This window comes from Anolis sagrei, chromosome 4 (genome assembly GCF_037176765.1).
Source record: "Anolis sagrei isolate rAnoSag1 chromosome 4, rAnoSag1.mat, whole genome shotgun sequence".
NCBI classification, from domain to species: domain Eukaryota; kingdom Metazoa; phylum Chordata; class Lepidosauria; order Squamata; family Dactyloidae; genus Anolis; species Anolis sagrei.
The window spans coordinates 1,971,992-1,994,049 of NC_090024.1; the positions used below are offsets into that span (position 1 = coordinate 1,971,992).

The 22,058-nt window shown below is 47.0% G+C and overlaps 1 protein-coding gene across 1 annotated transcript in view; it reads right to left on the minus strand.

The window, feature by feature from the left end:
- The window catches only part of OPLAH (5-oxoprolinase, ATP-hydrolysing), a 57,427-nt gene that overhangs the window by 27,934 nt on the left and 7,435 nt on the right, over nucleotides 1-22,058 (minus strand). The window contains 9 exon segments of the mRNA XM_067467202.1: nucleotides 1,333-1,753; nucleotides 3,564-3,669; nucleotides 3,672-3,701; nucleotides 3,808-3,976; nucleotides 6,920-6,976; nucleotides 6,978-7,106; nucleotides 7,108-7,117; nucleotides 11,295-11,418; nucleotides 14,660-14,768. Of these exon segments, the coding sequence (XP_067323303.1) occupies nucleotides 1,333-1,753; nucleotides 3,564-3,669; nucleotides 3,672-3,701; nucleotides 3,808-3,976; nucleotides 6,920-6,976; nucleotides 6,978-7,106; nucleotides 7,108-7,117; nucleotides 11,295-11,418; nucleotides 14,660-14,768 (1,155 nt within the window).

A 22,058-nucleotide genomic window follows, 5' to 3' on the forward strand; every position in this document is an offset into this window, starting at 1 on the left:
TAAGGAAAGGAAAGGAAAGGAAAGGAAAGGAAGGAAGGGAAGGGAAGGAAGGGAAGGAAGGGAAGGGAAGGGAAGGGAAGGGAAAGGAAAGGAAAGGAAAGGAAAGGAAAGGGGAAGGGGAAGGGGAAGGGGAAGGGGAAGGGGAAGGGAAGGGAAGGGAAGGGAAGGGAAGGGAAGGAAGGAAGGAAGGAGGGAGGGAAGGAAAGGAAGGGGAGGGAAGGGGAAGGGAAGGGAAAGGAAAGGAAAGGAAAGGAAAGGAAAGGAAAGGAAAGAAAAAGGAAGGAAGGAAGGGGAGGGAAGGGGAAGGAAGGAAAGGGATGGGAAGGGAAAGGAAAGGAAAGGAAGGGAAGGGAAGGGAAGGGAAGGGAAGGGAAGGGAAAGGAGAGGAAGGGGAAGGGAAGGGAAGGGAAAGGAAAGGAAAGGAAAGAAGGAAGGAAGGAAGGAAGGGAGGGGGAGGGGAAGGGAAGGGGAGAGGAAGGGGAAGGAAGGGGAAGAAGGGAAGGGGAAGGGGAAGGGGAAGGGGAAGGAAAAGTTAATCTTATGTAATTTGCAGCCAGGGTGGAGTAGTTGTAGAAGTACTAAAGAGTGCAAGTCTTCTATGTTGTTGGAGGGTTGGTGTTGTTGGAGAGTCTGTGTTGGAGGAGCATGTTTAGGAGAAAGCTGCAAAGTTCCCGAAGAAGGAGGAGAAAGCCTGTTGCAAGCAAGAAGGCTTCAACTGCTTGGGAATTGCTGGCAGAAAGGTTTGAGAAGAGTTCCTGTATTGTATACAAGCCCTGTGCCACGAGGTGGCATACCTTTACTCCGAATTGTACATTTCTAGATGTCAAAAGAATGACATATTCATGACTCTATCTGAACATGAGGAAGAACTTCCTGACTGTGAGAGCCGTTCAGCAGTGGAACTCTCTGCCCCAGAGGGAGTGTGGTGGAGGCTCCTTCTTTGGAAACTTTTTAAACAGATGGCCATCTGTCAGGGGTAATTTGAATGTGATATTCCTGCTTCTTGGCAGAATGGGGTTGGACTGGATGGCCCAGGAGGTCTCTTCCAACTCTTTGATTCTAGGATTCTATGATTCTATCACTCTTTTTGCAGCTCAAGGCAAGGTAGAACATGGTTAAAACAGAAATCTAGGGCTGCAAGGGCTCCGCGGAGCACACTTTGAGAATCACTGATAATAACAAATCAGTTGGACTTCCATCTTGACTCTTGTGTTTTCCCTGATCTCCCCAACTGACCTGCTCCTTGGCCCAAGACCCTCCTAGGGATGGGCTGCATTGCCCCACCCTGGCCCCTGGCTCCTCATGGGAAAGGCGAGACCCACTGGCCCGTACCTGGGTCAAGGCGCGGATGGGCCGGCACATGGCCTCATTGGCCACCCGCACGAAGCCCATGGCCACCTCCTCGAGGCTGAGCGGCGGCCTCTCGTCATTGGCCAGGAAGGTGTTGACGTTGTCGGTCATCTCCTTGAAGCCACGCAGGGCGTCCTCCCGCGAGAGGGGCAGGTCCTCGTTGGGGCCGAAGATGTGGGGGAAGTGCGCGGGTAACAGACGACCCAGACAGAGGTTGGCGTCTGTCACGGTCAGTGGACCCCCTGCAAAGGGAAGGAGAAGAGGAAGAAGGGTCTGTAGCCCATAGCCACTGCTTTGGAAGCTCCCCTTTGCCCCGCAGACACTGGCTTGGCTCACCCTTCGATAGCAGGAGGGTCCAGGGTGGGCGCCGGCCGACTGGGGACCCACTGCAAAGAGGCCGGACCTGGGGGGGGGGGGACAGAGAGGGAGGGGTCATTCAAAATCGGATGGGGGTCCTACTGCAGACAGTCTCCCACCCACCTTAATATGCCCTGAAAGGAGGAAAGAAGCAGAAACAGGCAGAGACCTCTCCTTTGAGGGAAAGGGGCAGAGGCCAGCTACCCAAGTCTCAGTTGCCATCCCCCTTCCTTCCCTTCCCTTCCCTTCCCTTCCCCTCCCCTCCCCTTCTTTCCCCATCCCCATCCCTTCCCCTTCCCATCCTTCCCCTTTCCCTTTCCTTCCCCTTTCCTTTTCCCTTTCCCTTCACTTTCCCTTTCCCTTCCCCTTTCCCTTCCCTTCCCTTCCCCTTCCTTTCCTTTCCTTTCCTTTCCTTCCCTTCCCTTCCCTTTCCTTTGCCTTTCCTTTCCTTCCCCTTCCCCTTCCCTTCCCCTTACCCCTTCCCTTCCCTTCCCTTCCTTCCCTCCCTTCCCTTCCCTTTCTTCTCCTTCCCTTCCCTTCCCTTCCCTTCCCTTCTCCTTCCCCCCTTCCCTTTCCTTCCCCTTCCCTTTCCTTCCCCTTCCCTTCCCCTTCCTTTCCTTTCCTTTCCTTCCCTTTCCTTCCCCTTCCTTCCCCTTCCCTTTCCTTCCCCTCCTCCCCCTCCCCTTCCCCTTCACCTTCCCTTCCCCTTCCCTTCCCTTCCCTTCCCTTCCCTTCCCTTCCCTTCCCTTCCCTTCCTTTCCTTTCCTTTCCTTTCCTTTCCTTCCCCTTCCCCTTCCCTTCCCCTTCCCCTTCCCTTCCCTTTCCTTTCCTTTCCTTTCCTTTCCTTTCCTTCCCTTCCCTTCCCTTCCCTTCCCTTCCCTTCCCTTCCCTCCTCCTTCCCTTCCCTTCCCTTCCTTCCCTTCCCTTCCCTTCCCCTCTCCCCTTCCCTTCCCTTCCCCCTTCCCTTCCCTTCCTTCCCCTTCCCTTTCCTTCCCTTCCCCCTTCCCTTCCCTTCCCTTCCCTTCATTTCCTGTTGGGAAATTTTCAATACCCTGAAACCAAAAAAGAATTTGCTGCCGAATGTAATGCACAGCACCAAAATTGCACTCTTTGTAATTTAGGGCATTACTGTTACATCAGGCATGGTCAAACTTCGGCCCTTCCTCCAGGTGTTTTGGATTTCAACTCCCACAATTCCTATGGGCTGAAGTCCAAAACACCTGTCAGATCAAAGTTGGTCCATGCTGTATTAGAAAGATAAGACATTGATAGACGGGAATGCATTGGCTGTAACCCTATTGGGTAAAATTGGTGGAAAAATACAGTTCTATTGGACATGTGGTCACACACCTGCTGTTCAATTAAGTGGGTGTTAACGTGTAATTTGAGGGACATTCTGAGAAGGTTGTCATGGACCACATGAGAGTCATGATGAGGGTTGCATCATTCACTTTTGCCCCCCTGGCTGAGGGCCAAAGTTGGCCCATGCCTGTGTCATATGATAGAATCATAGAATCAAAGAGTTGGAAGAGACCTCCTGGGCCATCATCCAGTCCAACCCCATTCTGCCAAGAAGCAGGAATATTGCATTCAAATCACCCCTGACAGATGGCCATCCAGCCTCTGCTTAAAAGCTTCCAAGAAGGAGCCTCCACCACACTCCCTCCGGGGCAGAGAGTTCCACTGCTGAACGGCTCTCACAGTCAGGAAGTTCTTGACAAGGGTACATGGAGGATTCAGGGCAGTCTGACCTGGGGTCCACACAGTGGCCAAAGTGGGGAGGATATGGTTTGTGCTGCTGATCTCAGGCCAGTCTAAGGAAGGACAAGCAAGGCAATGATAGACACCTGTCCCACCTGAAGAAGAGCCGTGACCCTCCACCCGCAGCCACCGTGTTGATGTCCAGCTGTGGGGCCTGGATGCTGATGCCAGCGGTGCTGGCCTCGAAGACATGCTCATACTCCCGGCGTAGCGGCTCACATCTGTAGACGTCCCTGTAGGGGGGGAGACAGGAAGGGACACAGGGTTGGACACAGAGCTCGGTCACTCCATGCCTTCAAAAGCCCCTGTGCTGTGTCCCCCACTGGCCACCCCACTCACCTCCCATGTCAAAGCCAATGACTGGCTGCTGGTCCTTCTCTCGGCGGAAGGTGGTGACAGCGTAGCCCACAACTCCGCCGGCCGGGCCAGAGAGGATGGCCCTTGAGCCGCTGAAGGCCTCCATTGGGGTCAGGCCTCCATCTGAGCGCATGAACATTACCGGAACGCCCTGCGAGGAAGTGGGGGAGAAGGAAAAGGGGAGCCAGGTGAGGGGCTCTGGGGAGAGACCCTAATGCATTGTTAGACCGGGACTTTTTAAACCTCTCCACTCAGGTCTCCATTTCGCCCAAGGTATTTCTACACAAACTCAGGTATATAGAGATATGTAAACATGCCAAGAGGAAGGTGCATCAAGCCAACTTTGTCAGTGTGATGAGTGGATTGAATGAAATTGTATGATTGGGGTCTGGCTAAGAGCCTATTAAGTCCTGGCAAGACTGAAGATGCCACCTTGAAAACTGGATAATGGTATTACGGAGGAGGGGAAGATTTTATTAACTTTGGCACGAAAAGTACTAATGAAAACTGTTGAACTGACAATAACTGACCTGGGAACTTTTGGTGTAAACAACACGTGTTTACATAGTCAGAGACAATGACGCTTTAAGTCAAGGGAAAAAAACCAATATCTGTTCCAGAATTGATGGAGATTCAGGAAGTCTTGCTGACTGACAAGTTGTCAAAACAATCAAATAATGGGTAACCAAAAAGTTCTACATAAGGAGACCTTTTTCTTTTTGAGAAGTGTGTCAGATTTGCGAGGAATGCAGTGTGAACACAGCCTCCTTCCAAGATGGACTGAATGAAGGATGGTGGGTATGAATGTTGAATGTATGGATCATGAGTGAATGTTAAAAGCATATGTGATGTATTCCCTTTCATCAGGGTAATCAATACAGTTTTATACAACCAGGACTGGAGTCTGTGTGTCTACTTCTTTCTCTGAAAGAATGACCATCTTCCTGATTGTGAGAGCCGTTCAGCAGTGGAACTCTCTGCCCCGGAGTGTGGTGGCGGCTCCTTCTTTGGAAGCTTTTAAACAGAGGCTGGATGGCCATCTGTCAGGGGTGATTTGAATGCAATATTCCTGCTTCTTGGCAGAATGGATTGGACTGGATGACCCAGGAGGTCTCTTCCAACTCTTTGATTCTATAAGTGATATTCTGATACTCTGTCGCACTGAAAATGGATTAAAGAACATGTTTAAGGTTCAGAAAGTATTCATGACATCGGGAACACCTTCCATCTAAAAACAGATGTCCTCACTGTGAAAGAAAGCTCCTGAAAGTCCAGAATAGGCCTATTTGTAAATGTTGTTTCTAAAAACATTTTTAAATTCCCCCAAAATCTGTGGGTGAATTAAACGTTCTGAAACTTGATGGGCTAACAGTGGTAAATGTGTTCTATAATCTTTTGGAAAATGGAAATCTCCAGAACCTTTTGGAAAATGGCATTCACCACCATTTGGAGAAAATCAGGAATCTTCCTGAGAAGAGTTGAGTCAACCTTCTCCTTAGTGGTAAATATCCACTAGTATTCATGCAAGACAGGTAGGTTTCTCAGCTGTTAGACTGATATACCTAGGTATCTCTTTGAACTGTTAGGGACAAAGATATGCCAATGCATATGCATATGCGTGCGCGCAGCGGCGTGTGTGTAGAGAGAGAGAGCGCAGAGTTTCAGAAGTGTTTTTTTCAGTTGGCCAAAAAACATCTACTGTCCCTTAAAACATCTTGGTTTAAATCATGTTCTCAAGAGATCAAAAATAAGGTAGACCTTCTTTAAAAGTAATATAGTTGGTTTACTCACAAACTTCAAGTATTCAGCATACAGGTACTTTGCTTATCAGTCGTTACAGATAGGATTTGAAATAGTTTCTTTGTGAAGGTAACACAGGGTATCTTTCTTGTACTCAACAGTCCGAAGTCCAATGCATCTCTGTATTCTGAGAATCTAATAGAGTCTCATGGAGTCAGTTCTCTAAAGCATTCTGTTCCTACTGGCGTCTAAACTGTACTGTTTCCACTGGTGTCTGAAAGCATACTATTTCCAAAATGGAGTCTGAGTCTGAACAGTCTCAGATCTGATCACATGATCTACAGCTCCTCCCACAACATAGAGTTAAGGAAAACTGCAAACCAATGCACATGTATACAATATAGTAAGCAATCTGAATTATATACATAAAAAAAAATAGTGTAGGAGGCTTGAAGAAGGTTGCCATTTCCAACCCTGCAAGTCAGAGCCAAAAGGTCTGGTCTGCTTGGGAAAGCTCTTCGTGAAGCAAGAGGTGCTTTGACTGTGGAGAAGCAGAGGTCTCCTGTTGTGGCTGAGGTGTTCCCTGATTATGAGGAATGATGGGAGTTCAGATTCCTGACTCTTTTTCTGTGCCTCAGACCTCTGGGTCTTTTTCTGAGGCTCCCACAGACAGTGGAAGAGGCAAGAGCACAGCGGGTTTTCAGAAGAAAAGAATTTTAACAAAGGAGATAGCGAACAGGTGGGAAGGCTTTTGCCTCCTTCCTATGCTGATACTGAAAGTGCAGAAAGCCTTTGATAGTGACCTGACCCAGCAGGTTCGTCTTGATTTGCGGGGTCAGGCGGAGTTCTTGCCTGACCGGCAGATGGGAAGCCAGCTCGGGCCAAGGTCACCGCAATGCTTTCATGTTGGTGAGAGCATAATGTTTTAATGTTAGAAAGGTATTTAGGCTTCTTGCAAACGGAGTGAAAGCGTCAGTTCAACGAAGCTTATTAGCCTGAAAACTTCATGGATTACCTTAGCTGGCAAGCAGCATGCTTGGGATTTCTTGCATTGTGATTCTTGGGGGCAATTGTCTTTGCTTGTACCTTGTTTTTACCTGAAGACCTTTGGAACTGTATTCTGCATTTTACCCGAATCTTTGGAACTTTGCAATGCTTATTCTCTATTTTGACTTGGATTTTTTCCTCAATAAACTATAAAAGTACATCTCTTGTGTTGTGGTGTTTGGAAGCAAGGTGAAGCTTACTCTGAGTTGCAACAGCTCCTTCCAATCATCTGTGTCTATGGGAGCCAGGCATGGATGGGGCTTGGACCCAAAAACTCTCTGTGTGTGTATTAGGCAGCTTTCCTCACCTTCAGCTGGGAGGCGAACCCCTCCCGGAAGCTGTCCAGGTAGCGGCGGATGCAGGGGGGTCAGGTAGGCATCTGCACAGGCGGTGTATCCCCGGGGCACGGCCCGCACCATGGGCATCACCTCCGAGGAGAGAGAGACCTGGCGGAAGCCCAGCTCCCGGGCCAGAGAGCCCACCTGCTGCTCGTTGCTCCGGCCACCTGTCAGGATCGGGGAACAGCATAGAGTAACCTTATGGTCACTGCACATCGTACAACAAAATTACATGCCATCCCCAATATGCATCTATATAAATAAAAATGTAATGTTCGTTTGTGGGATTAACAGAACTCAAAAACCATTGGACGAATTGACACGAAATTTGGACACAAGACACCTAACAGTCCAACGAGTGTCCATCACCCGTAAACACACACACACAACCCCAGTGGAACAGACTTAAAGCCCCAAAATACACCATATATACATATACACATACACTCATATACATATACACATGCACATATGCATACACACACACACGTATATATATGCACAAACACACACAGATATACACATATACACAAACATACATATACATACACACAGATATACATATACACTTGCACACACATATACATATCCACATGCATACATATATACGCACAAATATGCATATAGACAAGCACACACATATACACAATATGCATGCCCACATATAAACACACAAATACACAAATATATACACATACTTATATACTCTCTCTCTCTCTCTCTCTCTATATATATATATATATGCAAACACACATATACACAAATATATACACATACTTATATACTCTCTCTCTCTCTCTCTATATATATATATGCAAACACACAAATACACAAATATATACACACACTTCTATACTCTCTCCCCTCTCTCTATATATATATGCAAACACACATATACACAAATATATACACATACTTATATACTCTCTCTCTCTCTCTCTCTCTCTATATATATATATATATATGCAAACACACAAATACACAAATATATACACACACTTCTATACTCTCTCCCCTCTCTCTATATATATATGCAAACACACATATACACAAATATATACACATACTTATATACTCTCTCTCTCTCTCTCTCTCTCTATATATATATATATATGCAAACACACAAATACACAAATATATACACACACTTCTATACTCTCTCTCTCTCTATATATATATATATATATGCAAACACACCTATACACAAATATATACACATACATAAACACATATATACACATGCAAAACACATATACACAGACTGGGCCACAGCAACGTGTGTCAGGGGACAGCTAGTTATATATATATAGAATTACAGAATGCCCATCCTTCCGCATTCTAATCACTATTGCACCACCGCTAATGTCACATCAGTGTGGATGCGCGGAGCTCAATATAGTCACAGCTCTGGGATAAAAACAATTTCTCAGCCTATATCGCCCTATACCATCTGCCAGGTGGTGATAATTCAAAAATAGAATATCTAGGGTGAGGTGGATCCTTGAGACTATTCTCAGCTTTCTTAAGGCAGTGGGGAGGGTGAAGAAGGGAGAGGATTCTCGGATTCTGTGTGAGAGAAAGCTGAAGAACCTATCTTCATTCCTCAACATTTTTGCATCATCCTTTTGATCATAGAATCATAGAATCAAAGAGTTGGAAGAGACCTCCTGGGCCATCCAGTCCAACCCCATTCTGCCAAGAAGCAGGAATATTGCATTCAAATCACCCCTGACAGATGGCCATCCAGCCTCTGCTTAAAAGCCTCCAAAGAAGGAGCCTCCACCACACTCCCTCTGGGGCAGAGAGTTCCACTGCTGAACGGCTCTCACAGTCAGGAAGTTCTTCCTCATGTTCAGATGGAATCTCCTCTCTTGTAGTTTGAAGCCATTGTTCCCTTGCGTCCTAGTCTCCAAGGAAGCAGAAAACAAGCTTGCTCCCTCCTCCTCCCTGTGGCTTCCTCTCACATATTTATACATGGCTATCATATCTCCTCTCAGCCTTCTCTTCTCCAGGCTAAACATGTCCAGTTCCCTAAGCCGCTCCTCATAGGGCTTGTTCTCCAGACCCTTGATCATTTTGGTCTCCCTCCTCTGGACACATTCCAGCTTGTCAATATCTCTCTTGAATTGTGGTGCCCAGAATTGGACACAATATTCCAGATGTGGTCTAACCAAAGCAGAATAGAGGGGTAGCATTATTTCCTTAGATCTAGACACTCTGCTCCTCTTGATGCAGGCCAAAATCCCATTGGCTTTTTTTGCCGCCACATCACATTCCTGGCTCATGTTTAACTTGTTGTCCACGAGGACTCCAAGATCTTTTTCACACGTACTGCTCTCGAGCCAGGCGTCACCCATTCTGATGCTCTGCAACGAAGTCTTCTACCCATTGTGATGTCTTTGCATGAGTTTTTCCTGAGTAAACTGTATCAATACATTGCATTATTGATTTGTTATTATTTACCTCTTGTGCCTATGGGCATGCTTTGTGTGGGAGGACAGGCGTCAATACTGTCTTACCTTTTCGATAAGCTTACGGGCTGAAATGCTAGCTGCTGGATTCTTAAATTCTACCTTTCCGTATCTCAGCTCACCTCCGCTGTTTCTTTTTTCCACTCTGCTGGTGTTCATGTTAATTTGGGTCAAAACTAATTCAAGAGGATTAGCTGTTTCTTCCCTGGCTAAATGGTTAGAGAGACCCTAACATCTATATAAATAAAAATGTAATGTTCATTTGTGGAATTAACATAACTCAAAAGCCACTGGACGAATGGACACCAAATTTGAACACAAGACACCTCTCAGGCCAACAAGTGACCATCACTCGTAAAAACACTGAAAAACACAACAGAAGGGACTTAAAAAGCCAAAAATAAAAAATACATTACAATGCATGTGCAAAACCACATATATATACGCAAACATATATACACATATACACAAATATATACAGACACATATATGCATATATACACACAGAAAACACATACACACAGTATGGGGGAAGGAAGGAAAGAGAGAAGGAAGGAAAGAAAGAAAGGTAGAGAAGGAAGGAAGGAGAGAAGGAAATGAGATGAAAAGAGACACAGACAGTGTTCAACAAGGATAGCTGCTAAAAACGCTGAGCTAATTGGGAGACACCCTAGCACCTCCTGCGTGGGGAATTCGGCTATAAATCAGAGGCAGGAGCAGTCAGCTTTCACTGGTAACAACAACCCTGATACTGAGGAAGGAAGGAAGGGAGAGAAGGGAAGGAAGAGAGAAAGAGGAAATAAGGAGAGAAGGAGGGAGGGAGGGAGGGAGGGAGGGAGGGAGGGAGGGAAGGAAGGAAGGAAGGAAGGAGAGAGAGAAGGAAGAATGGAACCAAAGAGCAAAGGGAGGGAGGAAAGAAACAGGTAGAGAAGGAAGAAAGAAGAAGGAAAAGAAAAGAAGAGAAAGAAGGAAAGAGGGAGGGAAGGAAGGAGAGAAGGAACAAAAGAGAGAAAGAAGGAGGGAGGGAGGGAAGGAAGGAAGGAAGGAAGGAAGGAAGGAAGGAAGGAAGGAAAGAGAGAGAGAGAGAGAGAAGGAAGAATGGAACCAAAGAGCAAAGGGAGGGAGGAAAGAAACAGGTAGAGAAGGAAGAAAGAAGAAGGAAAAGAAAAGAAGAGAAAGAAGGAAAGAGGGAGGGAAGGAAGGAGAGAAGGAACAAAAGAAAGAAGGAGGGAGGGAGGGAGGGAAGGAAGGAAGGAAAGAGAGAGAGAGAGAAGGAAGAATGGAACCAAAGAGGAAAGGGAGGGAGGAAAGAAACAGGTAGAGAAGGAAGAAAGAAGAAGGAAAAGAAAAAGAAGGAAAGAGGGAGGGAAGGAAGGAGAGAAGGAACAAAAGAAAGAAGGAGGGAGGGAGGGAAGGAAGGAAGGAAGGAAGGAAAGAGAGAGAGAGAGAAGGAAGAATGGAACCAAAGAGCAAAGGGAGGGAGGAAAGAAACAGGTAGAGAAGGAAGAAAGAAGAAGGAAAAGAAAAAGAAGGAAAGAGGGAGGGAAGGGAGGGAGGAGAGAAAGAAAGAAAGAAGGAGAGAAAGAGGGAGGGAAGGTTGGCCACAGCAACGCATGGCGGGTACAGCTAGTTTAACATGAACACCCAACAACCCATCATGCAAGTCAGTCTAGTGTGGCGCTCCGCATTTTCTTGCATTCACCCCTTACCGTTTTCTGCAGATTAAACCATTGTATTTTAAATCTCCTCGTTTCTAGTGTCTGATTGGAAATAACTACTAGAGATATTTGAACACTGGGCCTCAACAATCTAACTTTAACAACAGGGGGGAATGTTGAGCCTCGGTTCTGCTTCCAAGAGGTGCCAGACTCACAGGTAAGAGTGCAGCAGGACCACCGCCAGGCTGGTGATGCCCTGCGCCAACAGCGCCTCCAGCTCCCCTCGCAAGGCCCCCAAGTCCAGGGGCCGCTCCACCACCAAGGACTCCCCCGTCAGACCTATGGGGACAACAAGGAGGAAGCCAAGGAGATGTTGGAGTTACATGTATTAGGAAAAAGATCGTCCTTAAAGCAAAGAAGCAAGATATCGCACCTCAGAGTAGATTCACCTTGCTGAAATCACCAAAACTGCACATGGACTGAAGTCTTTGTAGTTTATTGAAAAATAAAAGATAAAAGTTCATAAAAGCAAGTAATGTTCCAAAAGAACAAAAAGGAATAGCACTGTAAAGCAGGATTTCAAGAGTCACCAACAAACCAATCTCTCATGACAACATGACAAAGTCCCGAGACCATGGACACAAGACCTACAAAATAATCCAGACGAACGAGCACAAACTGCTTCGTTGAGCGAGAAGTTGCTCTGATAAAGGTTTGTTTTCAAACACACTGCTTAATACCCTTTGCAATACATGAAGGCATTTGTTTGACCTACTTCTTGTTAGCTATTCTCACACTCCTTCGAACTCTGAATTCCAAACGGTCAGCCCGATCTAAGGTTCCCGTTTCCTCAAGGTCAGGCTGCTCATTAGTGTCAGCCTGGTTGCCTTCATGCCTACTATCAGGCTGAAAACTCTCCTCCTTTTCTGAGTCAATTTGCACCTGGCTAGTTTCAGTATCAAAAACATCATTCCCTGCTGTGGGAAACTGAACTTGCACACCCTGTTCCTCATTGTCTACAACAGGGACATTTTGAACCTGATTGTGTGTTGTGGCTGTGATGTTCCCTGATGATGAGGATGATGGGATTTAGATTCCTGGCTCTTTTTCTGTGCCTCAGATATCTGGGCCTGCTTCTAAGTCTTTTTCTGAGGCTCCCACAGACAATGGAGAGTCAACAACACAGCGGTTCTCAGAAGAAAAGAATTTTAACGGAGATAGCGAACAGGTTGGGAGGCTTTTGCCTCCTTCCCACGCTGATACTGAAAGTGCAGAAAGCCTTGATAGTGACCTGACCCAGCAGGCTCGTCTTGATTTGCGGGTCAGGCAGAGTTCTCACCTGGCCGGCAGATGGGAAGCCAGCTCGGGCCAAGGTCATTGCAATGCTTTCATGTTGGTGAGAGCATAATGTTTTCATGTTAGAAAGGTATTTAGGCTTCTTGCAAATGAAGAGAAAGTGTCAGTTCAACGTAGCTTGTTAGCCTGAAAGCTTCATGGATTACCTTAGCTGGAAAGCAGCACGCTTGGGATTTCTTGCATTGTGATTCTTGGGGCAATTGTCTTTTCTCGTACCTTGGACTCTGTTTTGAACTCTACCTATAGGATTGTGCCTCTTGTTTTTACCTGAAAATCTTTGGAACTATATTCTGTATCTAACCTAAATCTTTGGAACTTTGCTATGCTTATTCTTTATTTTGACTTGGATTTTTCCTCAATAAACTATAAAACTACAGCTCTTGTATGGTGGTGTTTGGAAGCAAGGTGAAGCTTACTCTGAGTTGCAATATTGTGAACCTGAATCCCATCATCCTCGCCAGAGTCACTCTGAGACCCCATCTGAGTCACAACACTATCGGTCTGTGGTTCCAGCTGAGTCACAACACAACACAAGATCACCAAGGGGTTGAAGATGATGTTTAATTGAATGCCTTGAGTAATTACCAGAGGTGTCGACCACTGATAAGCTTTTGGCTATAAATCAGGATACCAGGAGATGTTCTTTCTCTTTCACCATTGACCTCCTGCCGTGACTGTTGGTTTGTAAGTGTAAATTGTAACTATAACAAACAGTGAGCTGCTAAGTGTTTATCTTAAAGTGTTTATCTAAAGAAGCTCGGTGGCACAATGGGTTGAACCCTTATCCTGCTGAACTGCTGACCTGAACTGCAAGATGGTGTGACGGCGCGAGTGGTGCCACCTGTGTGTAGAACTTTAAAGTGCAAAGGTTTAAACTGTATAACATGCCCATACTTGCCTAGTTTGTAAATGTATAGTTGGATTGATTGGTTATTTATAGCTGTCAATCAAAGTTGTTTGCACCAGTTATATTGCTTCCTCAGCTCAATTGCTTGGCTCCACCTCTTCCTGGAGGAGGGCAGAGCTTTTCCTTTTCCATTCTACCAACTTTTTATCAGATAGACGTGAGAAAGAGACTTGGCTCTAAAGCCCTTAATTAAGTTACCTCTCATCACCAATTCTGAGGTTCTTACCCTTGAGACTTATGCTTCATGTTCAGATGGATGACGTTGGGAAGTCTCAAGCGCCTTCAAAGCAGTTCTTTGGCACCAGAGGAAGGCTTTGTGCCTTCAAAATATAGGCCATTGGAATTGGGGGTGTGATTATTCCAATATTCACAGCCATTGAGAAAGAAGGACCCGGAAAAACTTCTCAGCTGCAAAACTCCTTGGACCCAAGACAACCAGAGACTATAATGTATATTTTCCTTTACCCCTTTGAAACTTTCAGCTTAATGCCTTAAAGGGATAACTCTTTGTGAACAATTAAGCCTATTTTGAGTTATCTACAGTGTTTTGATCCTTGGGAGTTCCAGTTCTTGTTTTCCTAAAGGAGGACAAGAAGCAATCCCCTGGCCTCTTTCACTAAAGAGTTATAGCCCTCAGGCACGACGGCATAATGGGGTGAGTCCCCATCTGTCAGCTCCGGGTCCTGCCAACCTAGCAGTTCGAAAACATGCAAATGTGAGTAGATAAATAGATACTGCTTAGGTGGAAAAAAGGCAAAGAGATGCTCCAAGCAGTTTTGCCAGCCACACAACCAGGAGGTGACAACACAGGCTCCTCAGCTTGAAAATGGAGAACGCACCTCTTCAGAGGCAGAGATGAGCACCACCTCCAGAAGCCGGAAATGAAAGGAGAAGCCTCTGCTTTTGTTTGTGTTTGTGTGTCTCATTGTATATGATTGCGAAGGCACTGAATGTTTGCCTATGTATGTAGGTGCTGTAATCCACTCTGAAGCTCCGAGGGGAGAAGGGTGGAATATAAATAAAGTGTGTTGTTGTTGTTGTTGTTCTAATTTAGCAGAGAGACAGTCATCAAGCATGCTTTTGATTCGAAGCAAACACAGAGGCAAGAGGGAAAAAGCAGACACATGTTTGCAGGTGAACTGCAGAAATAGGAGGAGAAGAATACAGCCGCAGTGGGTTTTGGGGGATGCCTACTTGCACCCATAGGAGAAACCCACTGATCAGGCCCCATCTCCCCTTTCCTCCTCACTTGTGGGGGGCTGCATGACCTCCCATGAAGCACCACCCTTCTTCCTCCTCCGTGGCTGAAAGCCTTACCTGTGACCTTCCGGGCCGAGCCAAAGAGCGGGCATCCCTCCCGGTACAGGACCAGGCGCTCGTCCACTTCCACCACGGCCTCATAGAGCACCTCCGGCACCGACACCGCCTGCGGAATGGGGATAAATGGGAGATGCGAGGTCAGAGAGGATGCCATGCCACATAGAAGCATAGTCACACAGCTTGAAGGGACCCCAAGCTATTCCCCTCCCAACCCTTCTATATGCTTGCAAAACATGGACTGTCTACAGACATCACATGCAACTCCTGGAACAATTTCATCAGCGCTGCCTCCGAAAAATCCTGCAAATCTCTTGGGAAGACAGGCGGATAAATGTCAGTGTGCTGGAAGAAGCAAAGACCACCAGCATTGAAGCAATGCTCCTACGCCATGAACTCCACTGGACTGGTCACATTGTTCAAATGCCCAGTCACCTCCTCCCAAAGCAGTTAGTACTCCGAACTCAAGAATGGAAAACAGAATGTTGGTGGACAGGAAAAGAGATTTAAAGATGGGCTCAAAGCCAACCTTAAAAACTGTGGCATTGAACCGAGAACTGGGAAGACCTGGCCCTTGAGTGCTCCAGCTGGAGGTCAGCTGTGACCAGCAGTGCTGTAGAATTTGAAGAGGCACAAATGGAGGGTGAGAGAAACGTGTCAAGAGGAAGCTGTGTCAAGCCAATCCTGATCAGGAAACCGATGCCCTCACTGCAGGAGAACATGCAGATCAAGAATAGTGCTCCACAGCCACCTATGCACCCACTGCCAGGACACAGCACTTGGAGGACAATCTTACTCGGACAACGAGTGATCACCTAAGTAAGTAACTGAAAAAGGGAGCAAAATTGCCTGCAAAGGTTAGGAAACAAGGAAGGTGCAATGTAACATGAAGATATTGACAAGCTGGAATGTGTCCAGAGGAGACCGACTAAAATGATCAAGGGTCTGGAGCGGCTGTGAGGAGCAGCTTAAGGAGCTGGGCATGTTTAGCCTGAAGAAGAGAAGGCTGAGAGGGGACGTGATAGCCATGTATAAATATGTGAGAGGAAGCCACAGGGAGGAGGAGGGAGCAAGCTTGTTTTCTGCTTCCTTGGAGACTAGGACGCAATGGAAGAATGGCTTCAAACTACAAGAGAGGAGATTCCATCTGAACATGAGGAAGAACTTCCTGACTGTGAGAGCTGTTCAGCAGTGGAACTCTCTGCCCCGGAGTGTGGTGGAGGCTCCTTCTTTGGAAGCTTTGAAACAGAGGCTGGATGGCCATTTGTCAGGTGTGATTTGAATGCAATATTCCTGCTTCTTGGCAGAATGGGGTTGGACTGGATGGCCCAGGAGGTCTCTTCCAACTCTTTGATTCTAGGATTCTATGAGGGTGTGAAGAAGGCTGAGTCTCTTCACCTGACACATGTAATGCTTTGGCATTCCCTCCTCCTCCTCCTCTACCTGCTGAGTTGCTCCCTCCTTTTCGGGAGGAAGGCCACCTGGAACATTCCCAGTGCTGGAGTGGGAGGGTGTTTTCCATTCGTGGCGGCTGGCCTTGTCTTGGAATGTGGCTGCACCAGAGTGTCCTGCTGACCGGCCGGCGGGCTTCCCTTCCCTGCTTGGCCCTTCCTGGACCAGAGGGGCCCCTTCTTGGGCTTCCTCCAGGGCTTGCAGAACTCTGGTTAGTACTTTTCCACCCACATCACAGACACTTCCAGACTTGTGCAGATTTGGACAAAATCGTTCGGCCCTCGGAGCAACACAGACGCAGAAAGAAGCCAGGATTGGTGCCTGTTCGGACACTCGGGTGCCACCCCCTCACAGTGCCTCACTCCCTCTGATGGGATTCAGAGGAGGAGGAGGATTGTCCTGCGCTGTCCCTGCTTTATGTTGGGGTTGTTTTGGCCATTAAGAGCCATCTGCTTTACCAAATTGGCTGCTCTGGATAGAGATGAAGTCCTGTTTGCTGGTGTGAATGGATCAAGAGAGCCAAGGGCTGCCCTTTGGGGTTCTCCGGGCAGGAATGGCTCCAAGGATGGTCATCATCTATACATAATTAGATAGATAGATAGATAGATAGATAGATAGATAGATAGATAGATAAATAGATAGATAAATAGATAGATAGATAGATAGATAGATAGATAGATAGATAGATAGATAGATAGATAGAGATAGATAGATAGATAGATAGATAGATAGATAGATAGATAGATAGAGGTTTTCCCCAACATTAAGTCCAGTCGTGTCCAACTCTGGGACTCTGTTGCTCATCTTCATTTCAAAGCCAAAGAGCCGGCGTTGTCCGTAGACACCTCCAAGGTCATGTGGCCAGCATAACTGCATGGAGCGCCCTTACCTTCCCACCGGAGTGGTACCTATTGATCTACTCACATTTGCATGTTTTCAAACTACTAGGTTGGCAGAAGCTGGTGCTGACAGCGGAAGCTCATGCTTCTCCCCGGTTTCCAACCTGTGACCTTTCAGTCAACAAGTCTAGCAGCTCAGCGGTTTAACCCACTGCACCACCGAGGGCTCCTATGTTTTTGTTGTTCATTTGTTCAGTCATTTCCGACTCTTTGTGATTTCATGGACCAGTCCACGTCAGAGCTCCCTGTCGGTCGTCACCACCCTCAGCTCCTTCAAGGTCAACCAGGGCTCTCTCATATATATATATATATATATATATATATCGTCTGAGCTCTGCGAGTGCAGCATTTTTCTAAATAACGCAGAGAGTGTTTGAGGACCAGGACATCCGTAGGGAGACCAAGGGGCCATTGTCCTCCCAACCCTGCTAAATGCCTACAAAACGTGGACTGTCTACAGATGTCACACTCAACTCCTGGAACGATTCCATCAGCGTTGCCTCTGAAAAATCCTACACATCTCTTGAAACGACAGGTGGACAAATGTCAGCATGTTGGAAGAAGCAAAGACCACCAGCATTGAGGCAATGCTCCTACGCCACCAACTCTGCTGGACTGGCCATCATGTCCAAATGCCTGGAGATCACCATCTCCCAAAGCAGATACTCTACTCTCAACACAAGAACGAGAAACAGAATGTTGGCAAACAGGAAAAGAGATTGGAAGATAGGCTTAAAGCCAACCTTAAAAACTCTGGCATAGGCACTGAGAACTGGGAAGCCCTGGTCCTTGAATGCTCTAACTGGAGGTCAGCTGTGACCAGCAGTGCTGCAGAATTCAAAGAGGCACAAGTGGAGGGCGAAAGGGAGAAACGTGCCAAGGGGAAGAAGGCATGCCAAATCAAACCTGACTGGGACTGCCTTCCGTATGGAAACCAATGTCCTCACTGCATAAGGGAGAACACGCGGGTCAAGAATAGGGCTCCATAGCCACTTACGGACCCAACGCCGAGACACTACACTTGGAGGACCATCATCCTCAGGCTACGAGGGATCATCTAAGTAAAGTAAATAATAATAACCTTGTGTCCAGTCCTGGGCGGAACAATTCAGGAAGGAGATGGGCAAGTTGGCAGGGGTCCAGAGAAGGTCCACCAAAATCATTTAGAAGCCCAGCCCTGGAGGGAGGGCCAAAGTTGGCCCAAGCCTGCTCTAGCCAAAGTTGTGTGTTATGTCAAGGGCAGCAGTGTTGTGACTCAGCTTGACTCTGAGTCTGAAGCTGAGCTGAGCTGATTGGGCCTTCTGAGCCTGACTTTGGGGACTTTGGGCCTTCTGGGCCTGATTTTCTGCAGGATAAGGAGTCTGATGGGTTACAGATTCCTGTGCATGTTTCAGACGTGGCTGATAGTGTGTCTGCTGAAGGAGAAACAACAATTCAGTTCCCCAGGGAAAGGAATATTCCTGCAGTTCGAGAGACTGATAGCAAGAGTGAAATCCCACACGGCCAGGTGGAGGATCCGTCCAAGCTGGACCCAGATAAGGGGTTGCATAACCTTGCAGATAATGAATTAATGAGCAGACAAGACCATTTGCAATTAAGGCTTTGGAGAAGCACTCGCTTGGCCAGCAAGCGAGAAGCCAAAGGTGCCAAAGGTCAACGCAATGCTTTCATGTTCGCAAAGGGTATTTAGTCTTGTAGCTGACAGGCAGTTCTTGTCAGTCCAACATTGCTCTTCCCATGTTAACTTCTGGAGATTTTCTTTGGCTTTTCGCAGCACGCTTCTAGCTTCCTGAGTCTCGGATTTGGGTCTTGTTTTCAACTGTTTACCATGGACTTTTGTTTGACCATTGCTGAAGGATTATGCTCCATGTTTTTGCCTTTGGATCTTGGGAACTTTGCCTTTACATTTAAATCTCTGTTTTGCCTATGGAACTATTGCATTTCCATTTCTTTGTTTTGATTTTGCTTTTCTCAATAAACTACAAAAACCTACATCCTTGGTGTGGTGGTGTCTGGAGCAAGGTGAAAACTACCCTGAGTTGCAACAAGCAGGCTGCCCTCCCCTCTCTTGGCAAGCAGCCCTGGCTCAGAGCCGGCAGTCAAAGCAACTTCTTAATTCTTAACCCAGGACAAAACACAAGGCGGGGAAGCGGCTGACGTGCTTTGTCCGGAGTCTGGCAGCGAGCGGCCTCTTTGGATGCCGAGGGCACCCGGGGACACCTGCTCCTCTGCCGCAGGGCCTCTCCTGACCAATGGACCGGAAGGTCCCGTCTCTGGCCACCCCCCCCCCCGGCCCCTTTTGACCCTCCCTCAGGGCTGCAGCCTGGGAATGTCCTCTCGGTGCCAGGCAAGAGGCCTCCTTGCAGGTGGATGAGGATGCAGACAGTGCCGGATTGACCCTTGCACTCTGGTGCACCCAACATCCTGCCCAAAAAATAATGTTTACGATGCATTTTGCTGATCTGCTGCAATTCTAAACTTGAAAGCGTCCCTTTTTGGAGAGATTCCAGACATAACAATAATAGAGTGGGGTGTTGTGTGGTTTCCGAGCTGTATGGCTGCTTTCTAGCAGCATTTTCTCCTGATGTTTCACCTGCATCTGTGACTCATGGCATCTTCAGAGGAGAATAATAAGAATAAGAATAATTGAAATGGGATGACTATGGCAAAAGAGAACAAGGTTGTCGTAGGTTTTTTCGGGCTTTATGGCCATGGTACCTTGGGAAGTCTGACTTGGCCATGTCGGTCCACGCTTTGGTTACATCCCGTTTAGACTACTACAACGCTCTCTACGTGGGGTTGCCTCTGAAGACTGCCCGGAAGCTGCAGCTAGTCCAACGCTCGGCAGCCAGATTACTAACGGGGGCTGGGTACAGGGAGCACACCACTCCGCTGTTACACCAGCTCCATTGGTTGCCAATTAGCCTCCGAGCACAATTCAAAGTGCTGGTGTTGACCTATAACGCCCTAAATGACTCCGGCCCTGTTTACCTGTCCGAACGTATTCTCCCCTACGAACCATCAAGATTATTAAGATCATCTGGAGAGGCCCTGCTCTCGGTCCCATCAGCCCGTCTGGTGGGGACGAGGGACAGGGCCTTCTCGGTGGTGGCCCCTCAACTCTAGAACTCTCTCCCACCGGAGATCAGAACCGCCCCGTCTATCCTGACATTCAGGAAACAGGTGAAGACTTGGTTATGGAGAAAGGCATTTGACGAGTGAGCCAGATATGGATGGAGGATGATGAACAACGAGTTAGTGTGATGACTGACCATTGTAGTTATTGATTGTAATTGCTGTTTTAATGTTTTACTGTAATATGAATTATGATGTTTTTATTAACTGTATGTGATATTATGGTTGGAAACCGGTCTGAGTCCCTCAAGAGAGGTGAGAAGGCCGGTATATAAAACTTTTAAATAAATAAATGGTCTAGAGGCATTCTCTCCTGACGTTTCGCCTGCATCTATGGCAAGCATCCTCAGAGGTAGTGAGGACCTCACTACCTCTGAGGATGCTTGCCATAGATGCAGGCAAAACGTCAGGAGAGAATGCCTCTAGACCATGGCCATATAGCCCAAAAAAACCTACAACAAGCCAGTGATTCCGGCCATGAAAGCCTTCGACAATAAAAAGAGAACAACATTGGGACCAAGAGGGGTTGGTGCTCTTGGAAGGATTCATTCCGAAAAACCTCGAAAAGACTTATTTTGGGCAGAACATCAATCCAGATGCTGCAGAAGGAAGGCAGCACTTCTTGGAATTGCGCACATTCTACAAAAATACCTCTACAATACCCTTGGACCTTGAGAAGAGCCCGATATTCAGAGACGAAGCCCAGACACTTGGACCTAATGGGCATGTGTGCTGTGATGTAATGTGCATGTTCATCAGTGGAACTCTCTGCCCTGGAATGTGGTGGAGGCTCCTTCTTTGGAGGCTTTTAAACAGAGGCTAGGTGGCCATCTGTCGGGGGGGCTTTGGATGTGATTTTCCTGCTTCTTGGCAGACTACTATTTACTCAAATCTAATGCTCACATTTTTTTCCCTTAATGACCTTGCTGAAATTAGTGTGTGCATTGAATTGCATAATAAGGTCACCTTAGTGCTGAGCCAAAGCCAAACGCAAAGCTGCTTCAGGAGCTGCACCTGGAGCTTCCATTTGAGGGACCTCATGTCTCATTTAATGGCCAGGTTCAATGCTATGCAATGCTGGGATCTGTAGTTTGGTGAGATAACAGCATTCTTTGGCAGAGAAGGCTCAAGGCACCGGGACTGTGGCACAGCTGGTTGGGAGTCAGCTACGTTAAGATCACTATCGACCAAAAGGTCATGAGTTCGAAGCCAGCCTGAGTCAGAGTGAGCTTCCAACCAATTTGTGTAGCTTGCTGTCGACCTTTGCAGCTCAAAAGACAGTTGCATCTGTCAAGTAGGAAATTTAAGTACCGCTTATGCGGGGAGGCTAATTTACAATGCCATAAAAATCTCCAGCAAGCATGCAAAGAATGAGGAAGTACTTAATCGGTGTCACAAATGGACGGTGAAGCGACAGCTCCCCCGGTGGCCAGAATACCCTCATGAAAAAGCTGGAATGTTAAATGGCCTCTGTGTGTCTGTCTATATATGTTGTGTGTTTATGGCATTGAATGTTTGCCATGTACATTGTAATCTGCCCTGAGTCCCCTCCAGGGTGAGAAAGGCGGAATAGAAATACTGTAAATAAATAATAAATAAATAATTGACAAACGACATCCCGCATGACTCCGTAGCATTGAACCAAGGCAGTTAAAGTGGATTCATTCTGCAGCATCGACGCACCCCAAGGTTTTCTCTTCTGTTGCTTGACCATCCCAGAATCCTCAGCTTCATCGTGGCTAACAACACTCTCCTGTCCAAAATCCCCATTTCCAGGCCCCTGTCGGATTGGCTTTTGACTACAGTAGAGACTTTTGATCCCTGAACTCTCAGCATTTGACCACTGGACTGGACTTGTTGACTAGGGAGTTATCTTGAACCTGAAACAGTGTTTGCTGTTTTTGTTTTATATT